Source organism: Cupressus sempervirens, chromosome 3 (genome assembly GCF_028749045.1).
Source record: "Cupressus sempervirens isolate cs-2001-9-10 chromosome 3, ASM2874904v1, whole genome shotgun sequence".
Classification (NCBI taxonomy): Eukaryota; Viridiplantae; Streptophyta; class Pinopsida; order Cupressales; family Cupressaceae; genus Cupressus; species Cupressus sempervirens.
This window is the reverse complement of record NC_143120.1, coordinates 158001476-158029179: the sequence shown is the minus strand read 5'-3', so window position 1 is coordinate 158029179 and position 27704 is coordinate 158001476. Positions and strand designations below refer to the sequence as shown.

Sequence of the window (27704 nt, the reverse complement as noted above, 5' to 3'; positions counted from 1 at the left end):
TGGGTAACGGAGATTCAAACACCTGATGCTCACCATGGAATCATCTGACATGATCTCGTTAATCAGAAATATTGAGAAAGTACTCGTTTAAGAATCGGTGGTTGTGAATAATATGGGACGTGCCTCACGGTGGACTCTTTGTCGCTTGGAGTACTGATTGGGAGTACAACATATGCCTTACAATATACATGGATTCAAATGCAGCGAATTGACTATAAATGTATTGCTGATCTCATAAAGAGGAGGTTGTCTACAATCAATGGGTATTACGCATCACAGAATGTTGGTTGAAGAATTAGCCCGAGAAACATAATCTAGAGTATCATTCAAACATATATTCTGGAAGATTCTATTTCCACACCAGCGACATCCCTATTGGTGTGATACAGATATCTTAATAAAGAAGTGAAACAAATATATCAAAACCCATAATTACTAATGGAGGGGGAGTACCGTAGGCAATTCATTCATTTACATCTACAAGAGAGATTTTGTGTTTAATTTTATGAGGTATGAGGTAAAAATGATATATCGACAACGATCTAGCAAGAATTATCCAACATAATAATTGTTCTATCATTGTGATTTTGATCCTTACAAAGGCATTTATTGTGAAAATTGGGCACACGATTATTGGACGACATAGCCAAGTCTTCACTATTGTATGAGTTATATTATGTTGCATTTGACTAAGTCAACACTAGAAAATGAAAGTCTAAAGAGAGAACTCCTTGATATAGCTTCGGTGGCCTACATTATCATGGTCATTTGCTTGTTTTGACTAATGTGTACAAGCATTTCCATTATTCAACATATATTGTTAATGTCGGTACTATATTCCCGCTTGGTGATGATCTCAATGATCATGATGTCCATTACAAGCATTTGGAGAGCCTAGCAAGGCTAAGACCAAAGAAAGGACATGGACATGGGATATATAAACCATTCAAACCCAATCACAACAACATGGATAAGTTGGGCCAGCTTTGAAATTTGACAAATTCGCGCTTAGGAGTTGAAGAAGTCAAAATGGAGATGGAGGTAAATATTTAAGCATCTTTTATTACTAGACTCTTATGTGAATATGAAATCTATTGTTAAATTTGTCTAGTATTGATAAAGAATAGATTACTAGATATGGGATTCTCATTATTTGAATAAGAATTTCTTAATCATATTTAGTTATTTGATTAAGAAATTAATACTAACAAATATATGATATATAAGGAAATCAAGAAATTATGTAATAAGTTCTTTTATCATAATGACATGATGAGTAATGATACAAATCTTATTATGTAATAAGACATTGAATGGTATAATAAATAATTAAAAGTACGTCTTGGTGGAGGAGATTCCTTGAGAATGTCATAATATGATCCAAGTTCATCTTGGTGGAGGGCATTTATTGTCAATGTCATGACATGGTCCAATTATTCTTGGTGGATAACATTCATTATGAATGTTAATTTATTAGAAATTAGATGTTCATCAATAGAACAAACAGTTGTAGAAAAAGGAAACCATGCATGGAACTTATCATAAAAAGTGCTCGAAGAGGATGCAAAAGAGTGAGAAAGTAGACCATGTGATGCCACAAATCCTCCTTATAAAGACAATCCTTATCTAAGGTATCATTCCTATATTATCATCACAAGAACGATAGAGTATTTTACAAGGGAAAAATCATATATATAGAAATTAAGTATTTTGTTATCTTAATTCTATTATTCTATTATTGAAAAATAAAGAGAGATGTTATAATCCTTTATGTTGTTGGTAGTAATGTTTATGAGTTAAATTACTAACATTGTAACTAATATTGATATTCTTATTTGTACAAATGAGAATTTATTATCCTTGAGTATTTTATTTATCTAATCTTTGTAATATCTCGCTTACTTGTATTTCTATATGAGCATTTGCCTTGATCTTTTCCTCTGAGAATGTTCTTGTAGGAAAAGGAGGATTAATATTAGATTCAAAGAGAGTCTAACACTTTGTTAAAGGGAAGTTTATTTTAGAAGCTTAGAAGTTTTATGTTCAAAGGAATTCTGACACATTTGTTAGAGGGAGCATATAGAGGATATGGTTTCATCAACTGTCAGTGATATCAATCATATTGATTCAGAGGGAGTAAACCAATGTTGTGATGAAATCTTTAGTGATTGATAAATTGTAAAAGTCAAGAGGATTGAAATTCATGCAACTATGTGAATGGGCCTACCCCCTGTGTACATTATAAGAAAGTTGTCACTTTAATTAAACTATCTACGAGTCTTTCTTTGATAAATGAAACTTGACGTATGAGTTGTAGAGTCATTCAAGTGACACAAATTATACTCAATCAAGATATTGGCGTATTGTGGACGAGTTTGTGTTAGCTTCTACTATTAAGCTTGATGAATGTTTGGAGCTTCAATGGATGAAAAGAGAAAGTTGGAACTTAGAAAGAAGTCGTCAAATTTGATATGATGTAGAAGTGTTCAAATGATATAAGAGTGGGAATCTTACATTGTGGGGGGGAATAATAGCCAATGTTTCATTCTCACTTGAAGCATCCTTAGAAAAGGAGATATTCCATGACCCTCATGGGCAGATAAGTACTTGTATCTTTTACATTTATCAGTTCATTTATTTTGTAATTCTATACATACTATTTATGGGTTATTTGCTTTGATCTTTTCCTTTATGTTTGAGGATATTCTTACAGGACAAGGAGGTTGGTACTTTACATACGCTACCAAATATTTGGTAGCATATGTAAAATAGTTCCAAATACCCTGATGATTAAGATGGATAAAGTGAGGGTCTTGAAGAAAACAACTTTGATGATTAAGATTATGAGATTCTTCTACATTAAGAGGGAGTATGACACTTTTTCGACGACAACGCAGGAGCTTAGAAGATTTATACTCAGAGGGAGTCTACAATTACATGTGGGTGACTGCATGATGTTGATGGGCCTACTCCTATGTATATCATGAGGGAGTAATGAGTTCGACAGGCATCCTTGGGTAAAGAGAGTTTTTGAGGAAGTAACTAGAGGACCTGACTTTCCAAGATTGATGTTCAGAGGGAAAAATTTTGAGATGCAATCCTTTGTGGATGATATCTTCTCTATGAGGAGAAGTTTTAAGAGAAATTCTTTATAATGTGCTTTCCTCTATGAGAGAGAAATATGAGGTGAAAACTCTTTGTACTACTCTATGACTGGGTTCATGGTGGTTATTATCACACATATGATGTGTAATGAAAGGTGACAATCTTTCATTGACATATATAAACAAAAGGTAACCATTATAAGATGATGATCTTATAAATGGTAGATCTGTTATCATGGTTCTTTGGGTCGGATTTTGCCGGACACCATGATAACGAATAGACAAAAGGTAATCTTTGTAAGATGACCATCTTGCAAATGATAGGCTTGTTATCATGAAAATTCTAGATATTGTTTTGGACAATTAGAGATCATTGATAACGAATACATTATGATTACTCTAGATATTGTTTCAGACAATTAGAGATCATAATATATGTTATGATAGTGTTTATAACAGTGTGATTGTAGTTATTTGACAAGTCACTATTTTAGAGTGTAGATAATATGTTGTGTATAGATATCCTTGATACTGAGATCTCATAAAATGTTTTTGTTACTTCTCCCTTGCTAAGAGGGAGTGTTGAAGTATAGCATCAGTCGAAGTGATATACTCATTACATTGAGTATTTGTATTCATGGTTTATATGAACATCGTTTTATGTCTCATATATATATATATATTCATAAATTACTTTACTTATCTAATTGGGCTCTTATGATTAGAAGAGACTATTGTGTTATGAAGTTCTTGAATGTAATTGTTTCACCACCACATGTCTCTACAGGACATGACTTTGTTGTAGCCTTTGTCAGATTGATTTTATTAGAGCTACCTCATTGATGATAAATTATTCTTAAGATAAGTATCTTATATATATTATATATGTAATATAATATATATTTTATATATTATGCATTATATATATATATATATATATATATATATATATATATATATATATATATATATATATATATATATATATATATATATATATATATATGTAATATAATATATATTGTATATATTATGCATTATTATATTATTATATTATTATATAATAATATAATATTATATTACATATATGGTTAATATATTAATATTATATATATGTTTAAAAGTGAGTTATACATATGGTTATTTATTAACTAAATGGTGATTAACTATAGAGACATGTCTCTTCACGTCTCTTGAAGAGAAATGTCTCCTCATATTTATATGAGATTCAAGTATGCATTTGGAAATCATCAATTGCAATGGCCATGATTCTACATTTGCAGAAACGATCTTAGTTACTTTAACAATATAAACAAGAGAAGTGCATAGATTCTAGGAAAAAAGACTATTATAGTGGAAGCATGGAACTATGGTAACAACCATCCTTTTGCAATAGAGATTGTCCTTCGATGATGGTGCCTCTATTACAATAATAGATAAGTCGTCTATTATTAGTTAATGGTTATCTTGTAAATATCTTAAGCTTTAGTTTGCTTTCGTTTTTTTGCTTTCTCTAGAATAGAATGTTTCTATTCTTTACAATTGTTTCCTAAGGAAACATCGTCTCATTCTTTTGTATAAATTGATCTCTCGGTCTTTGTTAATAACAAACAAGTATTTACCAATTACCTCGTAATATGGTATTAGAGCAAATACTTAAAATTTTTTCGAAAAAAATTATAATTTCTATTGAAATTATTTGTTAAGTTTTTTTCGAAATTACTTCTGGTTTTTCACAATCCGGCTAGGGTTTTAGTTTTGGCATCCGTTTTTTGAAAATCACGATCTTACCTCCGTGATTTTTTTTCAAATCGTATCTGTCATTGCTGGGAAACCCGTGCGATTTTTCTTCAAAACGTGTGGAAATCGTGGACGATTTCTTTGCAACACGCGATTTTTTTGGGGGCCGCCGGATTTGTGATTACTGACTCCTTGTTTCATGGCCGGATTCATCAGCAACAGTCTACAAACAACGTCTGCAACAAAACCGACAGAATTTGTGAAGCCGAAAAACACTTGAAACAAAACTGGGTTTTTCTGCCACAAAACTGGTTTTTTTCGTCTGCCATAATCATTGCTGAAGGGTTGTTTTTGTCTATCTAGCCCTCTTGACTATCTTTGCCAGCATTTCGGGTGTTCATTTATCAAAATCCGCCATTTTTTTCTGCAAATTTGACTTTCCAAATTGCCGACTAGGGTTTTGCTCGAAACCCTAATTTTTGGGCTTGAATTTTTTTTGTTTGTAGATTCTTGGTGGGTTTTTCAAGAGCTCAACTGGGTTGTCATTTGATTTTGTGGATGTCTCAATTTTCGAGCCAACGGATCTAGAAAATGATAGCATATTCCTTTTGGGTTTTTCGAGCTCTCTTCTAGGTCACTCGCTGATTCTTTTGGGTCTTCCGTATTTTTGCCTCGAAGAACGTGCCTTCACAGATTTTCATAGTTTTTCATTGAAAAAGTGCCATGGCATCTCTGATGAATATTCTTCTCGAGCATAACTCCAAATTCAATGGTCGCAATTATGAAACCTGGAAGCAATGCATCATTGCAATTTTTGAATATCAGAACACCGATCAACTTGTTCTGGGTGTTACGAAGCGTCTGACTTCTCCGGGTCTTGATCAAGATACATGGGATTTGAATAATCGAGAGGCAGTGATGCTTCTCAAATTATCTGTAGTTGATGATTAGCTTTCTCAGATTCCATCTGGCAAGACAGCTGTCAAAATTTGGACACACCTCAAAGGTCTTCATGAGACTTCTGACAAGATTAGAGCCTTCTTTCTGGAAAACACTCTGTTTTCTATTGTCATGGATGAGCGCACCATGCTCCAGGCACATCTAAATCGGATTCAGGAAATCCGTGATCAGCTACTTGCCATCGGTTGCAAGATGGAGGAAGAGGATATTGTGGTAATCACTCTTCGGAGTTTACCAAAATCCTGTGAGCATTTTATCGAGACTCTCAACATCACATCTACTGGTGTTGATTTGAAGCTCACTGATCTCTGGACCTTGCTGCTTCAGCAAGATCGGTGGAAAAAACAGTTTGGTAGTAGCTCCATTTCCACCTCTACTGAGCAAGCCTTTGCTGCGAAATCCTTTTAGAAGGATAAGGGCAAGTTTCAGCAACCATCTTAGCAGAAGTCTTCTGCTTTAGCATCCGATGGTACCAGAAAGAAGAACATTCAATGCAACTACTGCCACAAGTTTGGTCACATGAAGGTTGAATGTCGGAAATGCTTAGCTGCCCAGTCTAAGCAATCAAGTTCGCAACTCAAAGCGAACAGTGCAGAGCACACTGAGTAGGTGGAATTTGCCTTTTATGCCTTTATGGCTAAAAGACCTGCAAATCATGTGAAGTCATCTGCCTGGTACATTGATTCAGGTGCCTCTCGACATTTCACTCATCGCAAAGACTGGTTTACTGACTACCAGCCTTATTTAGATTCTGTTATTTTTGGTGGTAGAGAAGAGTACACGGTTGTCGGTAAAGGCAACATTTAGATTCAGTCTGTTGGGAGGAATCTCATAGTCCTTGATGTATACTACATTCCAGGGATGGAACTAAATCTACTCTCAGTTAGTCAGTTGCTGCAACATTCTCCACACTTGGTAGTCACCTTCAGTTCACATCAGTGCACCATCACTAATCGGGCGACTAAGTCTACTGTTGCAGTAGGTCTTGAGGATCATGGTCTTTTTAGACTTACTGATTCTGGTGGTTCTCAGGACATAGCTATGGTTGCTCGGCGATCTTCTGTTAGCACCCTTTGGCATCAACGATATGGGCACATAAATGTGCATTATCTCTCATAGCTTGCTCAGGATGAGCTTGTTCTTGGTTTGCCAGAGATTTAGACTCAACACCTTGGAGTTTGTGATGCATGCCAGGCTGGGAAGCAACATCGCACACCTTTCACCAGTGGCGATTCTTGGTGAGCTTCTCAGGTACTTCAGCTTGTTCATACCGATATCTGCGGCCCTATGGCCACTCCTGTTCTCGGGTACAGGTATTTTCTGTTGTTTGTAGATGATTTTAGTAGAAAAATGTGGGTGTATTTCCTTAAAAAGAAATCAGATGCATTTATTGTATTTCAGATGTTTAAACTTTAGTTGAAAAAGAGTCTAAGAAATCTATTATTACTCTTAGATCAGACAATGGGGGGGAATTTTGTTTTAATGCTTTCTCTAGCTTCCTAGATGCACATGGCATCAAATGCCAGTTAACCACACCCCACACGCCACAACAGAACAATGTAGTTGAACGTCGGAACAGGACAATCACTGAGATGGCTCGTTTGATGCTTGAACACAGACATGTTCCGAAGCAGCTTTGGGAAAAAGCAATTAACACTGCAGTTTATCTGTTGAACCGGTCACCCACAGTGGCGGTCAAAGGTAAAACTTCGGAGGAGGCCTAGTCAGGTCGCAAGCCCAAAATTAGTCACCTGAAGGTTTTTGGCTCTCTTGCTTTTGTTTGGATCCTTGATGCTTCACGCACCAAGTTGGATGCCAAGAGTCAGAAATCGATGCTTGCTAGATATAACAGTCTTCACAAAGCCTACCGCTTGATTGATGTTGAGACATCTCGTCTCATATACAACCGTGATGTAGTCTTTAATGAGCAGTGAGAACCATTCATGCCTGTTTCTCATATTCTTGATCCAGCAGACTAGCCTATGCAGGCTCATGATTTGGGAGTTCGGCTTCCATTAAGGTCCACCTGATGGGAGGGCTCTAGTATCTCCTATAGCTCCAGTTATTCTAGTGATACCTGTACAGACACCTCCGGCATCTCCTGCAGGATCATCTCGCTTTGTAGATTCTTCACCTGAGTTTGATCCAGCTTCTTCTGATGAGGATCCTGTTGATCAAGCATCTCCGAGTAATATTGTTGGTCATTCTCTTATCCGGCCTAAGTGGTGGGCTAAGACACTTGCTGATCTTCGTGATGATGAGCTCATTGATGGGAGAACTGCTCGAAAAAAGAGCAAAACTATAGATTCTGTTAACTTTGCTCTTATGGCCAACATTCACAGTGTGTTTGAACCTCAAACATATTCCGAGGCTAAAGGAATTCCAGAGTGGAAACAGGCCATGACATCTGAACACTAGAGCCTGTTGAAAAAAACACTTGGGTCCTTTTTGATCTTTCACCAGGGAAGAAACCCATTGGTTGCAAATGGGTCTACAAAATCAAATACAAATTGGATGGTACTTTGGACAAGTACAAAGCTCATTTAGTGGCGAAGGGCTTTTCTCAGCGTCAGGGCATTGATTATGAGGAGACCTTTGCTCCTATTGCAAAGATGAGCACCATCAGATTAGTCCTAGCCATGGCAGCACAGTTTGGCTAGAAGGTTCATCAGATGGACGTTAAGAGTGCTTTCTTGAATGGTGATCTCCATGAAGAGGTCTACATGACGCAGCCTCTTGGTTTCAAGGTTGCTGGTAAAGATCATCAGGTTCTTTGATTGGTAAAAGCTCTCTATGGTTTGAAGCAGGCCCCTCGGGCATGGTACATCAAGATTGATAAGTACCTCAGTGATCAAGGCTTCCAGAGGAGTTCTTCAGACTCAAATTTGTACATCAAGACTACTGACAGTGACATCATCCTTCTGGTTATCTATGTGGATGATCTGATCATCACTGGCAGTTCGACATCTTTGATTCAGGGAATCAAATAGAACTTATGCCAGTCTTTTGATATGATTGACCTTGGACTCATGCATTATTGCTTAGGTGTTGAAGTTTGGTAACAATCTTTTGGTATATTCATCTCTCAGTCCAAATATGCCTGGGCCTTGTTAGACAAATTCCGAATGCGGGATTGCAAACCTGCCTCTATACCTATGGAGAAAGGTCTTAAGTTATCAGCAAAGTCTGATTCTCCTTTCGTTGATGATACTACATATAGGCAACTAGTAGGCAGCCTCATCTACCTCTCTGCTACTAGGCTTGATATCAGCTTCGTAGTTAGTTGTATTTCACGTCTTATGACAGCTCCTAAGGCTGATCATTGGATGATAGCCAAGCGTGTGCTTCGTTATGTGAAGGGCACTTCAGATTATGGACTTTTGTACTCTCGGAGTTCTAATCCTAAACTCAGTGGGTTCACAGATTCAAATTGGGCAGCATCTGTTGATGATAAAAAGTCAACATCTAGATACGTGTTCAGTTTGGGATCCGATGCAGTCACATGGACCAGCAAGAAGTAGCAGGCAGTTTCTCTCTCTTCTACAGAGGCTGAATACAGAGGGACTGTTAAGGCAGGATGTGAAGCTGTTTGGCTTCGTTGGATGCTTGGGGATATGCAGATGTCACCAGCAGGACCAACTACTCTGTTTGTTGATAACGAAGGTGTTATCAAGTTAACATAGAATCCAGTCTTCCATGAACGAACCAAGCATGTGGATGTTCATTGTCATTACATATGATAGCTAGTTGAAGACGAGACTATAGATCTACAGTATGTTCCTACCATAGATCAGATTGCAGACATTCTCACCAAACCTCTTGGTCCTGATAAGTTTGTCAAATTCAGAGGACAACTTGGTGTGTTCGATAGATCAACCATTAAGGGAGGGTATTACAATAATAGATAAGTCGTCTATTAGTAGTTAATGGTTATCTTGTAAATATCTTAAGCTTTAGTTTGCTTTCGTTTTTTTGCTTTCTCTAGAATAGAATGTTTCTATTCTTTACGATCGTTTCCTAAGGAAACATCCTCTCATTCTTTTGTATAAATTGATCTCTCGGTCTCTGTTAATAACAAGCAAGTATTTACCAATTACCTCGTAATAGCCTCGTAATTGTGGTAGCGACCTTTAAGTTTTGGAGCTTCAAATATCATTTGTTGGTCACCACGACACTTAATAAATTTTGATTCTCTTGCATAAAGATATAGGGGTCACAAATTGTATAGGGGGCAAGAAACTTTGTTATGCCTACTTGGGATCTTGGCTTAGGCCCTTGGTTTGTTTGCTTCAACCTCCATGTAACACTAGATAATAGTTTGGAGTGTGTGCTAGCCAACCTAAATACAAAATATACAAAAGCTTAATAAAAGGTTTAAATTCTTGATAGCTTCTACTAATGTGTGTTTGTGCTTACTTCTACGGAGAAGTTGAGAATATGTATTGCAAATAATGCCAAAGGAGAAGGAAAAGGTAATAATTTGTAGGCATTGACTATCAATTGGAAACTCTAGTGGTAACAAATGTTTGTAGATACAATGGAGGAAAATAATATGTAGGTAGGTTGGTGAAAATCCATTTCAATGAATACAAATTGCAATTTTTTAATTGATTTGAGTGACATGTTTGGAAAATGCACGGAAAACAGGTGGAGGGTTCATTTGGCATCTCAGTTAGTGTCAAAAGGCTAAGAAATGGAGTGAAAGAATTTTAGAAAACAGTTTGGGAAGAGATGCCAAAACTGAATACATATTTTGAGAATAAGCACCTAAACTGAATGTATGTTTTGGGAATAGAAACCAAAATCAGTGTTCAGCATAGAGTGGGAATTGCAAATTAGTTGATTCTTGACTGCACATTCTGCCCCATTTTAGCAGGATTATTGATAAAGTATGGTAAAGCAAGATATTGCACAAAACAATAGTTTAAAGAGGAGAACGGAATCCATTGATATAGAAAAGTTGTTCGCCTCTTCTATTCTTTGTTCTCCATTCTAGTGCACGCTTCTCATCTACATAAAGCAGATGCACACCAAAAGCAGTATTCAATATATAAATGAAAGTGCATAGTTTTTTTTAAGTACAACGTCTACTATCTACTGTCTATACTAAATCACGAAACAGGATCATAGGGACCAAGTCAGGCCAAAAGTAGTTAGCAACATGCACGGGGTTAGGTTAGGCCCAAAATAATTTGGTATCGGAATATGGGCTAGATCAGGTACCCCAAAAATGCAATGAAAACAAGAGGCTGGGCCAAGCCAAGGCTAGACTAGAAGGAGAGCTAAGCTAGGCTCTACATGGAAACTAGAAGTTGGTCAGGTTATGCCCAAAGTTTGCTGAATGTTTGGAATCTTCAATCATATAAATATAAAGGTAGAATGTCTGACCCTGCCCTAAATTGATTGTATGTCAGAATATGCAATCAATATAAGGAAGGTGGAAGTAGAAATGGGAATGACAATGTATATCAAGGAATACGGCAGAACGGTAGGAGTGGGGAAAAACAAATGCTGCCCCTAAGAATGATAGCTGAAATATGTGTCCAAGGGAAGAGCAAAAATGAAGACAAGTGTGAAGAAAGGAACATGTATGTCAAGATTGAACATATATAAAATGGAAAAATGTGAGATGGGGAATCTATGTGTAGGTGATCCTTGTAGAGAAACAGAAATAGGTTATCCCTCCTATGAAGAAGGCACATAGGAATAAGAAATGAGAATGACATGTTGTTGGAAAGGAAGCGATAAGATAAGATAAATTTATTACTGTCCTACAAGAGACTGCAAGGGTCTAATGGAGTGAGAATAGTACAAGAAGGCAACAACTAGTAGCAGGAACACCAAATGGTTTCTATGGAAAGAACAAGCATGAAAGAAGGGAAACAAAGCAAAGAAAGACTAAATAATCCTTATAAACGAGAAGTAGCCCAACACCGAAGGACATGGCCCGAATCGAGGGCGTGACCTCAACTGTCTCAAGGGGTCGCTGGAGGTATGGTGTTGCTACCAAGTGGGTTCTCTGTGAGGCCTCACAAGTCTAGTATGTCTTGGAGAAGGGCCAAGCAACCTCTTCATTCCCCAGGCAGGAGACACAGGTGTGTAGAAAAGGTGATGAGCTGGTTTGAAGTCTGTTTCAGCATAAACTGGAATTGCAAAGTGCAATTATGACGTAGTATGGCTTCCTGGAGGTAAAGTGCAAGACATCGCTTATCAGTGTACCTGAAGAATGAAGAAATGGATGTGCACTCTCTGAACAAGTAGTAGAGTCTCCCCATGATCTCATAGTAAACGGGGCAACATAAAACAAAACGGGTCTTAGTCTCACCTCCCCAAGGGGACAAAGGCGACAAATCCTATCTTCTCTATTAATCTGGTGGTCAATTTGTATATGTAATTGATGGGAATTCACTTTGAGAGATCCTAAAGAGATGCGAAGGGCATTAATTAAGCGGTGAGTGAGGTACTAAGGGCGCATAATAACCCTGTCTTGGATAACCATGTAGTGCTTAGCATATAAAGCCATCCTTGGGTGGAGCCCCCTTGGAGGGTGACTCCATGTCGTGATAATTTATTGTCTATAGATGTTGAGCCTGATTGGCTTATTCAACTCTCGTTGAGAGGGAAAGAGGTGAGTTGGGGTATCTCAAGAGAATTGAAAGGGGGAAAGGCAATTCCATCGCAATCTTAATTGAATCAAGAAGAGCAAAAACTTGGGTGAACAAACAGCCAGTAGGATTAGAGCATGCCATCGTCTCGGAAGAGCAATAGGCCAAGCAAGAATATTTGTGACGACCCTCAATAGAGTTGACGAAGCTCCGAAGTTGATGGAGAAACCAAACTAAATCAAAGATCGTCCCAAGCCTGAAAGGATGGGCCCCAAACTTTACCAAGATGATATTGTGGGGGGTGGACAAATGACATTTGATAATGCTTTGAAGGAGGAGGGTCTTGACTCTCTCAACCAAAACCTAATTGGAATCTTGGAGTTAGGGCCCCTACAGAATAGAGCCATAGAGGACGGTCAACCTGACCAAAGAGTCCAAGAGGGACATCTTGATCGTTGTATCCAGGAAGTGATGTTTGAAGCATTGTCCCTTATTAATCTGAGGTTGCATACCAGGTCTCAGATTGAAGTAGGGTACAAAGAACTTAATGCCCAGATAATTGTAGGAGGATGTGATCTCAACCTCCATGCCCTGGAAGTGGAAATGGAGATGCAAGGTCTTCAGGCAATTGAAGACCATCACTCAGGTCTTGCCCAAGTTCACAAAAAACTGCCACGAGTCACAAAAGGAGGCCAACCCATCAAGGAGCAAGAGAGTTGTGGCAAAATAGTAGAAGAACATGTCATAAGTGAAAGGGAAAGATCTCCAAGTAAAGGAGCAAGAGAGTAGTGGCAGAATAGTAGGATAGGAACATTAGGAGTGGTATATGTTGGGGGTGTAGACAAGGAGGAGACATTGGTGCTATTGTATCTTTTAAGCAGGGTAATAAGAAGTAACATAGTAGGTCATATTTGAAGGAACTTGAAGGGAAAAAAGGGAATTCACATGTTTATATCATCATAGAATATGGAGAAAAATTAATAAGAGCATAGGAGGACATGTTAGAATTATGGGGTAAAGAAGAGAAGTCTATGTTAGCGTGCAGCCTTATCATGGAAGGGTGAAGTCAATCAATGATGAAATGATCACTTATGGGAAAAAATAATCTAAATATGCGTAGAGGAAAGGGCATTTTAGAAGGCAAAAGGAGATATAAATAGCAAGGAATGTAAAGAAATCACACAAAATACTGACGAGAAAACTCGAAAGGGATATGAAGGAGAAATCAAAGAATGGTGGAATGGCAATCAATAGTCTCAAAATTGTTTGATGAGAACCGAATAATGTGTGCTTGTAATGTCCCCTTCTCTGTAGTTGCTCATGGAAAGCTTATTAGCCTTTTTAATTATAGTAAGCTATAGTTGGGATTAAGGGAATTAATTAATTTAATTATTTAATATTATCCATCAACAGTATATTATAAGGCAATATTATTTAATTAATTTAATAAACTTATAAAGTAACTTTTTTAAAATAAAGTCAATTTTGTTAATTCCCTCAGCTTAAATTTAAATTACAAAGGATGGAAATTCTAGAAGGTGTCTAGAAGCTTCTCTTATACTTGAGAGCAATTTCAGTCTCATTTGAGATATGCTTGGTTATTCTTGATTTTACTTAGTCTTCGAGAACAAACTTTTTGTAGTTTGTAACCCTAGGAGAAAAGTCCTAACGGATTGCTGGTTTCGATAGAGAAATTATTTACCCTATCCAGAGTTGGAGATACCAGTCACATATTTCACAATGATTCTACAGTTGATTGCTTCAAATTTGTGACATTTCTTTTAGAGACAGATTTGCAGGAGTTTTTGGTTTATTATAGAGAATCTTTCATATGGATACCTTGCCTGGAGATGCTGTTTCAGATGTAGGAAGGTTATATTGTTAAAGACAGTGTTGTGTTTGGATATTGGAACAAAATGGTCAATATTCTTTATCTTGTGAAGAAAAGCTCTGAAAGAGTGATGTGAACAAAAGGAAGATAAAGTGGCAGATTCAGGTATATATTTTGTTTAATTGACCAGTTTTTAAATCTGAGATTTTTGGGGTAATGTTGTTACAGACTTTCAATTGCTGAAGTGAATATAATTATATTCTGTCAGTATTCAAAATTGCATATTCAGAATAGCATCTTCAGTGGAGGTCATATATGATATTTGAACTCATTTTCAGTGTATAATGAGAGCTGTGAAGTATCAATTCTTTCTTCATACAACGCAGAATTGTGAATTGATGTTTAAAATAATAATTGGTATATAACTTTATACATGTATTTGGGTTGGTGCTCAAACTGTTCAGGTTGGTGCTCAGTGTAAGAGAGTTGTTGCTCTAAGAATAGGGGTTGATGCTCCTTAAGGTTGGAGCCCTCAAAGGTGTAATTGAACAGAAGAATTTGAAATTGGATTTGGACAGTAGCTCGTACCAGTCTTTGTGTTGGTGGTTTTTCCCGCATTGGGTTTCCACCTTACACCTTGTGCATTATTTCTTTTGTGATCTTCTTTGTTTACTTTTGTTATGGATATCATGTTAAAATGAGATGTTTAGAACAATAGACTAAACAATAATATTAAGTTTGCTTAAAAGTTTGGTTGTACAATCCTAATTCACCCCCTCCAGCTCTTAGGATTGTAATTGTGTTCTACACCTATTAGGGGTCACGACACTGGTCATGTATACATCCATATCGGCTGTTATATGCAGGGAAGACAATAGAAATAAGGAGTAACATAGTTTGCCAATTGTTATCACTGTGTGGTGACCCCATCAAGGATGGTCAAAAGATTCGATAAAGAGCTAGCAAACAGATTAGGAACTAACCATTGCATTGGTTGGTTATGCAAACAATAATAAAACATCCATATGAAAGATGAGGATCGGTTCTCATTAATAGGAAGCCATAACAATAACAAGGCGATATTCAAGAAGGATAAAATCTGGTAATACTACAGTATCATTGAACCAGTTAACAAAAGCGGCAGTTACAGGCATTGATTGCATGAATCGATAACGACAAGTGTAAGTAATCTGGATATTAAAGAAAGTCTATTGAAGCAACTAGCAATCCAATCAGAGTTGATTGATATAAATGAAATGCTAACTGAATAAAGATTGAATTAAGCCAAGCTGAAAGGATGCTTTTCATTTTGATTAATGCAGATTATGAAAAGATACAATTCTAAGGGACACCTATAATGCCCCGCCCGGAGATCCTTGGAACACAAGCATAAAACATGCACTGAATAATTTTTTTTTTAACATAAGTTACTTAACAACAGAAAAAGTAACCAAATGCAATAAAGAAACACCAGGACAAGGTGATGAGAATAGGGAACATGGCAAGACTCACATGTTCACCTACACCAGTGGAAGTCTTACAACTACTTCCAAAGATCTCCAAGCTCAAAACCGCAACTCACAAACCATGACCACATGAATCCTGAGAATATACCAAGGGGGTATTCTCGTTCAATCCCAAGGTAAAAGCTCCTGGCATGCTTAGACATACAAGTCCATATCCACAAATCAAATCATAATCACGATTCGCAAGTAGAGACCAACAACGGTCAAGCAGAAGACGAGGCTCAAAGTTACCACCACTCATCTACTAAACACCATGTTGAAAGATAAATGCTGATTCATGAAATTGGCTAAGTCTGAAATCTTGAAACCCTGAAAATTGGCTAAGTCTGAATTTTTGAAGTCCTCAAATTTCCTAGAATCTACATCTTATCTCGGAGAGGTGTGGAACCTATCTCAAATGAATCGTCGCATATATTAAAATATATCTTAAGTACAACTTATACTTAAACGATATATTTTAAACCCCATAGAAACATTTGCTGAACTAGGAAGGAGTGCAACCCTAAAGGGTACTCCAAATACCAAACAACTCTCAACCAAGAAGTCTAGAGATACCTGCTGTTTGCCCGAGCAGGTTTTTGCAAGAAAACCAGACGACACTTTAATGCAGCTAGGTGACATTTCTCACTATAGCCAAGCGATACTTTTTGCCAAGGCGATACTTTTCACTATAGCTAGGCGATACTTCTCAGTATGGCCAGACAATTGTTCTCAGTATGGCTATGTGATACTTCACCAGTATTATATGATATTTCACTAGTATCATGCGATATTTCGCACTACTATGGTGTGATATTTTCCAGTATCGTACGAGCTTTCTCCTTAAGGCATGCGATACTCTTCTAGTATTGCCCAATGCTGACCCATTATCGCCCAGGATTGAAAAGAAACAACCCGACGAACAATCAAAAGGGAAGAAGAGTTAGAACCTCCACACAGAGGAGTGCCAGATCCACTATAATTGAGGCTTGGACACTCGAATGCATGAAATACAAGTCATCATGCAATAGGAAGTAGAATACAACTATCCAACTAATCCATAATAACAATATGAAGGAATATGCAGAAAGCAACATTGCAATGTACATACATGGTTCATCAACCAAACATCATATGAAGGAAAACATAAACAAAAAAGCACTGAGACAACTAAAACTCGTGCGCGGTTCCTCCCAACCATAATAGCATCATGAGACCTCAAAGGTCCTATCCATCCCCTGCACTTAACACCCCAAACTGCTAACTAGATAGTCAGAACTGTCTTATGAGGACGTCACTACTAAAGCGTAATAACATCATAAGAACAAGAAATCTAACATGTTAAACCAATAAGTAATAGATAATCCAACTAAGCAAATCACATCATCTAATCATATGCTAAACATCATAATAAGGGAATGCGTCAAATAAACTAAAATCATCTAAACATGATATCCAAGTATTCCAACGAAAGGATAAATCACAAGGGAAACATACTCCGGAAAACCCGAAATACCAAGTGAACATCAAGCATCGGTCTCAACTAGAAATAGACTGTCTCTGTACATCGGTCCCCAGCAGTGGTATAGGTAGCTACACCTCCCAGCCAGGTGAAACCCGTAGGTCCACTTCCGTCGTGCTGATGGAGATAACGATCCAACCACAAACACACCCAAGCAAGCATCCATGGCTATCACTCACGCTAGATAGTAATAATGACTGAAACCAAGATCATGAGACAATGCAAGTACAATAGGTCCTGGTCAGGCACTCAATGGGCAACTATGTAGGGGTTGACATCTTGGAGAGTTGCTTGGCATCGAAAAGTCCAAGCTAGTATTGGCAGCAGCACTTCCAAACGGAAGGCGCACAATCTAGGCAACAACACATCCCAACGAAAGGTGCACAATCCCACTTTTTAATTATCTTAAATTTATTACCACCCAGTATTTTTATTTAGTTATCACTTATTTAAAACTTCCTCTGCCAACCCACGGGAAATAGTCACTAGGCTGTGAGATAGAAGCCCCTCCATGTGCTACCCTACCCTACCCATGCTCATCCAACGATGAGTGCCCGTAGGCATGCATATTCCCAACCCAACCCCAAATGATCAAAACTCCACCGAAGTACCAACGGGAGATCGGGCCTTGTAAGTCACCTGACAATGTACGTGCACATACTCGTGTGGAACACCACCATCACGAAGATCTTACACAAGGATTGGATGAGAACACAATGCAAAAATAACACTCAACCGAAAACAGACTCAGTAGGACGGATTCTACACGAATCCCAAGAAACAATAAAACCATACATCATGAACTCACTCAACCGGCCTCAATCCGAGAGGATGGATTCTGCATGAATCCCAATGATGCAACAAGACCAAACATCATGAACTCACTCAACTGGCCTCAACCCAGGAGTATCGATTCTACACGAATCCTAATGTCCACAAAATAATAAGGGTCTAAAAGAAACCATAACAGCAGGTATAAAATCACTCAACCGAACACGTTGAGAGTATGGATGTGACACACATCCCAATGCAAACATAGAGATGCAACAATGGTCGGATTGACATCCTATAGATACTTTAAATCCACGACCAACACCATGCAAAGAAAAAATTCGAGAAAATTGGGCAGCACACAAACTGAGGCGAAAAACCTCAAAACTCAAAAACTTCAAAATTAAAACCCATTTGGTCTCAAGGCACAAAAGCCCCAATTATCAAATAAAAATTGGGTCTAGAGTCCGTATGCAAAAACGACCAATAGAACGGTGCAAAACTCCAAACCCTCATCTCGAAAAACGGGGAAATGCTCATACCCACCCAATCGGGTAGAGCTAACATACAAAAATAGAGGGGAACACTAGTTCTTAGCCTCTTAACAAACGACTACCAAAAACAAAAGCAGAAACGGAGCCGAAACAATAAAACGTGAGAGCCCTACCTTGTAGCCAAAAGGGGTAAAACGAGAATCTGAAACATAAAATAAAAATCTTGCAGAAGTAGCCAAAAATTGCGACAATCCAAGGTCTTTTCGAGTTGGAACCAACGAGATTGATCTCGCAATGATCCCACGCCCGTAGCTCCCACAACGAACAAAACAATAATTCCTCATGAAAAGGATTTTGGGTTTTACTCTCAAACTTTCAAATTCAAAAGTGAGAAGTGAGGAATTAAATTCCTTTTTGGATACTTATTCACTTTTTCAGTGAATAATCGATTAGGGTAAATAACCAACCAACCTAGTTAAACCCCGAATCAACCCAAACGAAAACCTAGTTAAACCTCGAATCAACCCAAACGAAAACAAGCTATTCCAAGTAATTGGAATTCATCTATGGCAAAGCTGCCAGAAATTAAAATTAATTAAAATAAAGCCCTCAAACCCTCAAACCAAAATCACAAAATTCCTTAACAAATTCGCGACAATGTGAACCTCTAAATGCACAGACATGTTCAAGATCTAATCACATAGTGCAAATGAGTTCGAATTTATTAAATCACCGAAAGGTTTAATTTAAATAATTAACTAAGATACGTCGACCATGCAGGGATGACATTGGTAAAATGTGAACAGCTGAATCACTAACTCCATGTGTTATTGCTAGGGACATAAATCCTTCACACTAAACACCACGATCAAGTGCAATTGCATATAATAACATAGCTGAAGCAATAAATGTATTAAATAACATGTTTAACCATTTATTTAATTAACCTGAGATAATCCATTTACATCACTCACGTTCGCATAAAGCGTATCAAAGCAAGAATAAACTAAATCACCATAGCATTAAATCCAACATATAAACGTAATAAGAGGATATGTCCAAATACTGGATAACCAGATATCATCATAAAACATACTGTCATCTCAAAAGAAAACATCATCATGCAAATATGATCAACTGAACAACACAATAATCTAACATGGACAATTCATTTATAATTATTTAAGCATTTAATAATGGTTGTTTAAACAACATGAAAAGACACTTAAAACCCATAAGTGAACATGGTCAAATACATGACTAATCGCTGCTATAGTAACCTAGTCCAGTGTAGCAGGATAATAGTACACAGTGCAATCTCTGCACACATCTCAGGGTAATCATGGAACAATATCATGATACCACATCGATCTTGCCAACCACTGGCACAAACCTCGGTGAACCATATAACACATCATAATCTCGTAAATCAGCCATAAGCATAATCAAAGCAACTGATACAGTAACATAAATCCAAACACCTCAAGGGTGTAGACCACTCATGGTCCCAATCATGATCACTCAACAAGCAAGATCATCAAGGTTGCATCCATTAGGATGACTTACGGAAATCAAATGGGAGAGGCACTAATGCAGATTATGAAAAGATATGATTCTAAGGGACACCTCTCTATTAGACATTCCCTTCCATTGGGTGCGCATGTGCACGCACACATAGACACATTTATGGAAGGAAAGCACATCAAGAGGGACCATCGACATGAGATAAGTATAAAAGAAAGGAGAATAATTCAGACATTGGCCTCTTGTTATAGTTATCAGTTGATCACATTTTATTAGCCAGTATTTTATGACTATTCTTGTTTGAATTTCAGAATATAATAAGTGATTTCTTCAGACTTCTATGCATTTATATATCGGCGGAATAGATCATATATAAACTCAGTAATTTATCAATAAAAGTCAAAGACATCATCATTATCCATTGTTGAATTTGACTGAAATCCTCATGTCTGAGCATTATAACTTCAGCAAATCACCGCTTCATAAATAGTTGATTGTAATGAGCAGAGTAAAGATAGATTATTATTGTAAATTGCACTATCTGCAGATGTACAGTTCAGATCATTGGGCACCTGGCAGATACCTAACCAGATACATAGCACTATTATAAATACACATTTATTTCATTAATTACATAACTTGGACATTTAAGGGATGTCATAGCTTTTGATTCATCTGAATACTCAAAAATTCAAGGAAGGAAATCTATTACCATTAGTTTTGCAAGGAAATCATCATAAATTCACAAGGACATTACAGGTATACGACCAGTCCAAAGCATGACTAACACTGATAGAGAGTAGCTTTACTGTTGGACAATAGCTTGAGAAAATCAAATATTGTATTTATAATATGGGAAAAAGCTTGAAGAAATTTAAAAAGCTGACACTCTATTCTGGTATCTGATTAGTCGGGTTGCATATTAGAGACCATGTACATCATGATTACAATAAATTAAGTTATTTTATTTATCTATTCTGTCGTCTTCCTTACAATGAAATTATTTAAGACTCTAAAGACTTTATTGTTGCCCTTATATTATTATGTTTTGTACGCGTTTGAATCCTAAAAGTTTAATATGGTGTCAGTCATATAATTGTTCCTTTAAGAGATAAAAAGTTTTGAACACGGACTACCATTTACTTTTGGTTTGGGCAATCAATGCATCATGTTAGGCATTGTTAAGAAAAAAACTGTGCACCTTTAATGAAAGACATCTGACACTGCAACAAGCCATGAACTGCCCCCTTAACTAAATATTAGGAAATCTAATTTTGTTACTTATAAATATTATTCCAAGAATTGGAATTAACATTTCTTGGGGAATACTTTATGTTGGTCTCTTTGTAAGTAGCAACTTGTTATGCTTTCTATTTGTTTTTATTACATAAAGGCTAAATTCAAAATAACGTTCTTATTATGACAAAGGTTACTGAAGTAATTTTGAAGGTCTCATTCTTTAATTAATGATTGAGCTGTCAATGGAATTCAAAGACAGGTATTGAAAAAAATAATATTCCTTATTACTTTTGAAATAAGGTTTTTGGCTACATCTGCACCTGAGTATGAGTAGAAATAACTTTTATTTACTACATATGAACCGTGTCATCTGATCCTTGGACCAGAAGATTATCTGTACATCTTCCCAAGGCAAGGATTTTGTCAATCAGTTACTTTTTTCTTGTTTCCTTGGATTTACTCTTTTTGCATGTATTCTGAGAAAATTAAAGCTGATTCCTACATAAATATTGCCTGAAGAGGATGATGCGTTGGGATTGCATTTTTATATTTTGTGAAGATTCGTTAATGCAAGAGGATTACAAGAAAACTTTATGAAATATGTTGAGGTGAAATGGTTAACCTTGATCACAGACCAACTGATATTGTTTTGTCTGTTTACAGATTCAATTCCTCTTGCACATAAGCTTCACCTCATGGATTTGCGGTCAGACGATTTGTTCCCAGACGAGGATGATGAGGAGAACAGTAATTATTTACAGGTTTTGCAACAGTTTACATGGAAACTTTAGTTCACTTGTACCCAGTGTCATCCAGTTGGTTCTGACATTTGGGGCTCATGTATAAGCTGCATGCAGATTGCTTTTACTATAATTATATAGCATATTAGTTTTACTAACTGTCCAAGATACATGCAACCAGCAAGTAGTAATTGTCACGTAATCTAATGTCTAAGGGTCATATCTATTCATTCAGTCTATGTGTATCAGTATTTATATGTTTTATGGTAAATTTCTATGTCATCTTTTTGCTGTGGTTGTATCTTTAAGCATATTTTACATATTTATTCGGTTAGAGTGCAAACAATGCATGCATGCTCTCTACTACTTTTTAAATTTCTGAAATCAACCATTTTAAGTACAGTGACAGTTGCTGGATTCTTTGTTAAATTACTTGAATTATTATAGCATTGAACCAAGACTTGGATCTGGGAAAATATTCTTCTTTATTTTAAGGAATTGTAATTGACATATGCAAAAATCTTGGATGGATATATATGTGTGTGTTACTAAGATTGTAGGGTGCATATTTTGAAGATCTTAAAGTTGTAGTTATGATGCTTTCTTTATGAGGGAAAAAATATACAGCAGAAGATTGTCATACCAACTACACAGCCACAACACTGAAAGATTTTCATTTTGAAAACATTGGAGAAACTCACCGAAGGCTGCTCACATCGTATCAATCTGAGTGCTATTGATGTGCACTTAGGACATCACATTTGTGGTGTAACAACAAACATGATGCCCGCAATGGGTGGAGATAGAAACAAGTACAAGTGTGGGGAAGCCCAGTTCACCCACTCTAATATGTAGGCTGTCTTATAAGTTCTATGCATCTTGCGCTTAATGAGACTTTTGAGGGATATTCGAAGCATCTCACTTTTCCTTAAGGTTGACTATGAGGAATGATGGTGGCCAATCCTTAGAATGAAACCTATGCTCAAATCAACTTAACATTATTCAAATAAATTATCAAAATCACAAACTATTATAGAGAATGATGTCATAAGCATAATTACTTATTTATTTATTTTTTCAGTTGTCCTCAATTAAAGAGCATTTAATGGTCGGGAATCAATCTCTTTTGTTCTACTCAATGTCTGATTGGATTGAGACCAGTCAAAGTAATACAAATTTAGTACTGATTGTAAGAAGATTTATAGGATTCATCCATTGATTGCTTTCCCTGAGATTAATTTAATTCCGTTATAGCGAAATAATGTTGAAATTCACCACTTAACAGTTAATTGAATTGTTAAATTCAAACTTCCAATAGTTTGGGGCTATAAAGGAGAAGGGTTTACTTTGATTTACTCTATTTACAAATATTTTATTAGAAGATATTAAGTTTAAAGCATAGTAACACGGGGACGCGTCCCCCCCCTTTTTGCCCGACGTCTCGGAGACTTCAACGCACCGGAGACTTGGGGACTCTGTCTCCCCGTCCCCAGCGGTGCCACTAGATTCCACCACCTCCACCGAGGATGGGGAACATCCTGCTATTCACTATTTGCAAATTCGACTATTTATGTTTAATGTTCGATGTTCCAATTCAATGCAATGTTTCAAGTATTCACTCTTGTACATCTTTACATCCTATATCGCAATACATATTTTCATAACTAACATTTTTAAATACCATATGCATAGATATATACACCCCTCTTGTCCCTTGCCACCGTCCCCCCACCGTCCCCAAATTAAGGCCCCTCTGTCCCCCCGTCCCGGAAACTTGTCCCCCCGTTTCGCCGTCCCCCCGTCCCCCAGGGTGGTGTAACTATGGTTTAAAGTGTGTTATCCCTATGAGACTCTTTCATAGTGCATTTACACCCTTTAAAATGACCTCTTTGATGGATTCAACCTTTAACCATTATCAACCTGTTCACTGTAATGTGCTGGCAGTGCAAGACAAATCAAAGCTTTAATAAGTTTAATTTAAGTGATTTAATAAATATGAGGGGCGAAGCAAGAATAAATGAACTTAAAAGAATCGGCGGTTGAATGAAGGCAAACAATTAGGATGAAAAGGAATTCTGTTATTGACAATTCTGTTAAGGATCCATTATAATTAATTAAAATTATCATATGCAGTGATTTCCATGAGCATACAATTAAATTTAACCAAGATTTCAAATCAGCGATTTAATCTGAAAGGTTGTAACTCTTGCAAGTGAAATCATTACGAAGAATTGTCACACCCTTGTTATAAAGATATAAAAAGGAAATCAATGCATTTGTGAAGAAGGCGATTCAGGAAATTCAAAGAGTTCCGATCCTTAATTGAAGAATAATTGAGATTATAAAACAAGTATGTCCAACAGAAAATTATTTGTTATAGCCATTTGATAATAAACTGTTTATTTATTAAGAGGTACATAGTCAGCAATAATATAAAAAATTCCTTGAGAAATCAAGTTTAAATTTGTGGAAGTGTCTTGGAAATAGGTTGGAAAAAAATCCCTTCCAACTTCATGAGAGATGAAAGTATGGTTCCTTTCATGCTATTGTCAAGTTGAACAAGAGCTGGACAGAGGACTAGCCTTCCTTGCTCCTGGCTTTGATCAAAGGAGGATGGAAAGCCTTCAAGGTGGACTGGAAGATGGAAGGGTGGCATCTTTCACGCTTTAGGCATATCAAGAGCAGCCAATCTTGATATTTTCCATTTGCAAGTGTTTCCAAGGAATTTATGATGTGATTAGCTGCAAGGAATATGCTATGATATATTGACTCGAATATTATTAAATCAATGATGTATTCATTTGAATATAATCATAACTTCCTGATCTTTGATATCACTTTTTAGTGATTACCATTATTTGCAGCTGTACAAATTAGGAACATTGCAATTGGTATTAGCTTATTGATTGTGTTTTTGTGGATCAAAAGGACATATATGCAATTAAGCCGAAGAGCTCAATATGTCTTGGATAGGGAATCAAGTAAACTTAAGGGCAAGAAGCAATCCGATTATGTCATGTCCCCTTTCTAGCGACATAACTTCTACTAGGGATTTGCCTATCATTGACTCTCGTAGGCAAATGATTTTGGAGAGAGAGTCATTCTGTTGTCAGATGATTACATTCTTGCTCTTGGAAAGTTATAATTTAGTAAGTGGGGCCTACTTGCTCTAATGTCGAATTGAGATTGTACTTTTAACTTTATAAAGTTATTTATTTAATTTTATAAAGTTAATCAAAAACATTATAATAAGTTATTATTACAAGTTGTTCTAGAAGCTTCCAGTGACTTCTCAAAAAGTGAATAAATAGAGGACACGAGGCACCCATTTGGACAGGCGGTTTTGTGGATTCGACTTCTATTTCAGTTGGGGCAATTTGTAGTCATTAGGTCTGCAAATTCTCAAATTATCCTTGGAAACGAAAACTTCCATGGGTAAGCAATTTTGAGGATGTGGAATATCATCCGAATTATTGCAATCAGGGAGTGATATTGCAGTCACTTCAACAGAGCGAAATCTGTGGCCTAAGGCCAAATTGGAAGCTTTTGCATCTTGAATTGTTCAAAGACTAGCTAGTTAATCGTCCACTGAATTATTGAAAAAATTGGCGAAATTCGGGTCAGGGCTTGGAAGGTCTGCTACACGAGATTGAGCGCTTCATTTGAATGAACCGACGGTTATTTCAGAATTCCATTTGCGACCCAGTCTGAAAATCCATTAACCTCGTCAGCGATTTCACACATTTTCGGCAGCAGAGCAATATCAATTTGGACGCTCGAGATTTGCTGGAAACGGTATTGCGAAAAGATTAAACGCGAGTTTCAGACCAGGACGGGAAGAATAAAACCGCTGCGCGATTTGAATATAGACCCCAGCAGTTACACTGTCCAAGACGGCAACCACAGTCTGGGTCATTCTTGACGGGCGACCAAGGGCGTTTTCTTTCGAACATTTCAAATGACGAATGAAGTGCGCGACTGAACTGGGCAAGGCGTGATCTACCGTCAACTCCAGCAAGTTTGGTATCTCGTGTTTATCCAGGTTCCATTGCGTCTCTTTCAAGCTTAAAGAGAGAAAGAAAAAAACTATAGTAACTCTTACACTGTTAGAACATTGCAAAATTGCTATTTCCATTAGCGTTGTATGAGTCATTCCTTGAATGCTAATAATAATCAGTTTCCTCATAAATATTGTTAGTATTTACTGCACTTATTTAATTCATTTATTTGGTGGATTGATTCAAACAACATATTTCCCACAATTTCTGGTTGTATGATAAGTGTTTTACGAATTGTCTGATAACAATTTGGATAACCCTTAGAGTAAGGATCATCTCAGATTAAAGGTAATAATATTGTTTATCATGACTCATGAGATTACTCTAGGAAATGAATTGAGGTCTTTTATGGAGAAACAGGGAAGACAACAGAAATGCTTCTGCAAACACTTCAAAATATGAACAGTACAATCAATACTCTTCAGTAAAATTAAACTGATGGAAGATATGTTAATTCCAAGCATTCTAAAAGTAATAATAAAACTCCATTAAGATCATCACTTGGATTAGTAAGGCCCACATTCTTACCTAGAGAAAATTAGTCAAGAGAAGAAGAACCCAACATGGCAGAAAATGACGTTGACGAATTTGTAGAATTATATTCAAGAAATAAACTTGACCTTCAAAGACGTGTTTAGAGAATATTGTGATGCAAGAATTCGAAATAAGTCATGAAGAGAAAGAAGGCAGCCCAACAAAGGTTTGCAATTAAGAGTGAGCAATATGACACTTCCCAACTTTGATGGATCAGGGAAGGTCATTGTGCGAGCATGGATTCAAAAATCATACAAATAGTTTTCTTTTAGTTCCCTAATGGAATAAGATGCTATTAAATTCACCATTGCATGCTTTGGTGGGATTGCACACAATTGGTTTCTCTTAGTTCCACGATGGAATAAGATGCTATAAAAAACTGCTATTCTACACTTAAATGGTTTGCATACGATAGCTAGCACTTTGGAATTGCCACACAAGGGCATCAAAATGTGGTAAAATATGATGAATTTACACAAAAACTTATAGATTGATTTGATTAAGAGCATCTCGAAAGACATTTCAAAGAATTGGCGTAGTCAAAGCAATAAGGTTTTGTGGAGGATTATGTCATAAAATTTCAAAGAATCTCATTCATGATGCCTTGTGTTACTAAGGGAAGACTCACATCTATTTATTGAAGGATTAATAGGGCCACTTTTTGGTTTTGTGCGTGATCTTGTTTCTGCATCCCTAAATGATGCAATGGAAAAGGCATTAAGGATAAAAGTTATTACAACTAAGAAAGTACCTCTTCCAATAATATGTTTGTAATAATATTCCACACTACACAATTGGGGGGAGGGGGAGGGGGAGAGGGGTGAATTAGTTGTGTGCAGTAATTATAAACTTCAAACTTCTTAAACAAATCACCAATTGAGAATATAACAGTGCATAACAAAATGAAAGTCACCACCATAACACAGATTTTTGTTCTCGAGGAAAACCTTGTTAAGGGAAAAACCCCGATGGGGATGATGCCCACAAGATCATGCACTAATATGAAAATGTCCTTGTTTAGGAGACTTGACCATGTTAGGAGTCGATACAATACATTTAGTACATCTGTCCTTGTTA

At 36.8% G+C, this 27704-nt stretch overlaps 1 protein-coding gene across 4 annotated transcripts in view; it reads left to right on the top strand.

Moving 5' to 3' along the window:
• The window catches only part of KU70 (ATP-dependent DNA helicase 2 subunit Ku70-like protein), a 291039-nt gene that overhangs the window by 4332 nt on the left and 259003 nt on the right, over positions 1 to 27704 (top strand). For all 4 annotated transcript variants that reach the window (XM_089818793.1, XM_089818794.1, XM_089818791.1 and 1 more), the window contains exon 2: positions 21959 to 22056. In XM_089818793.1, the coding sequence (XP_089674919.1) occupies positions 21991 to 22056 (66 nt within the window). In that variant the 5' untranslated portion in view covers positions 21959 to 21990. The remainder of the gene's footprint in view (positions 1 to 21958; positions 22057 to 27704) is intronic.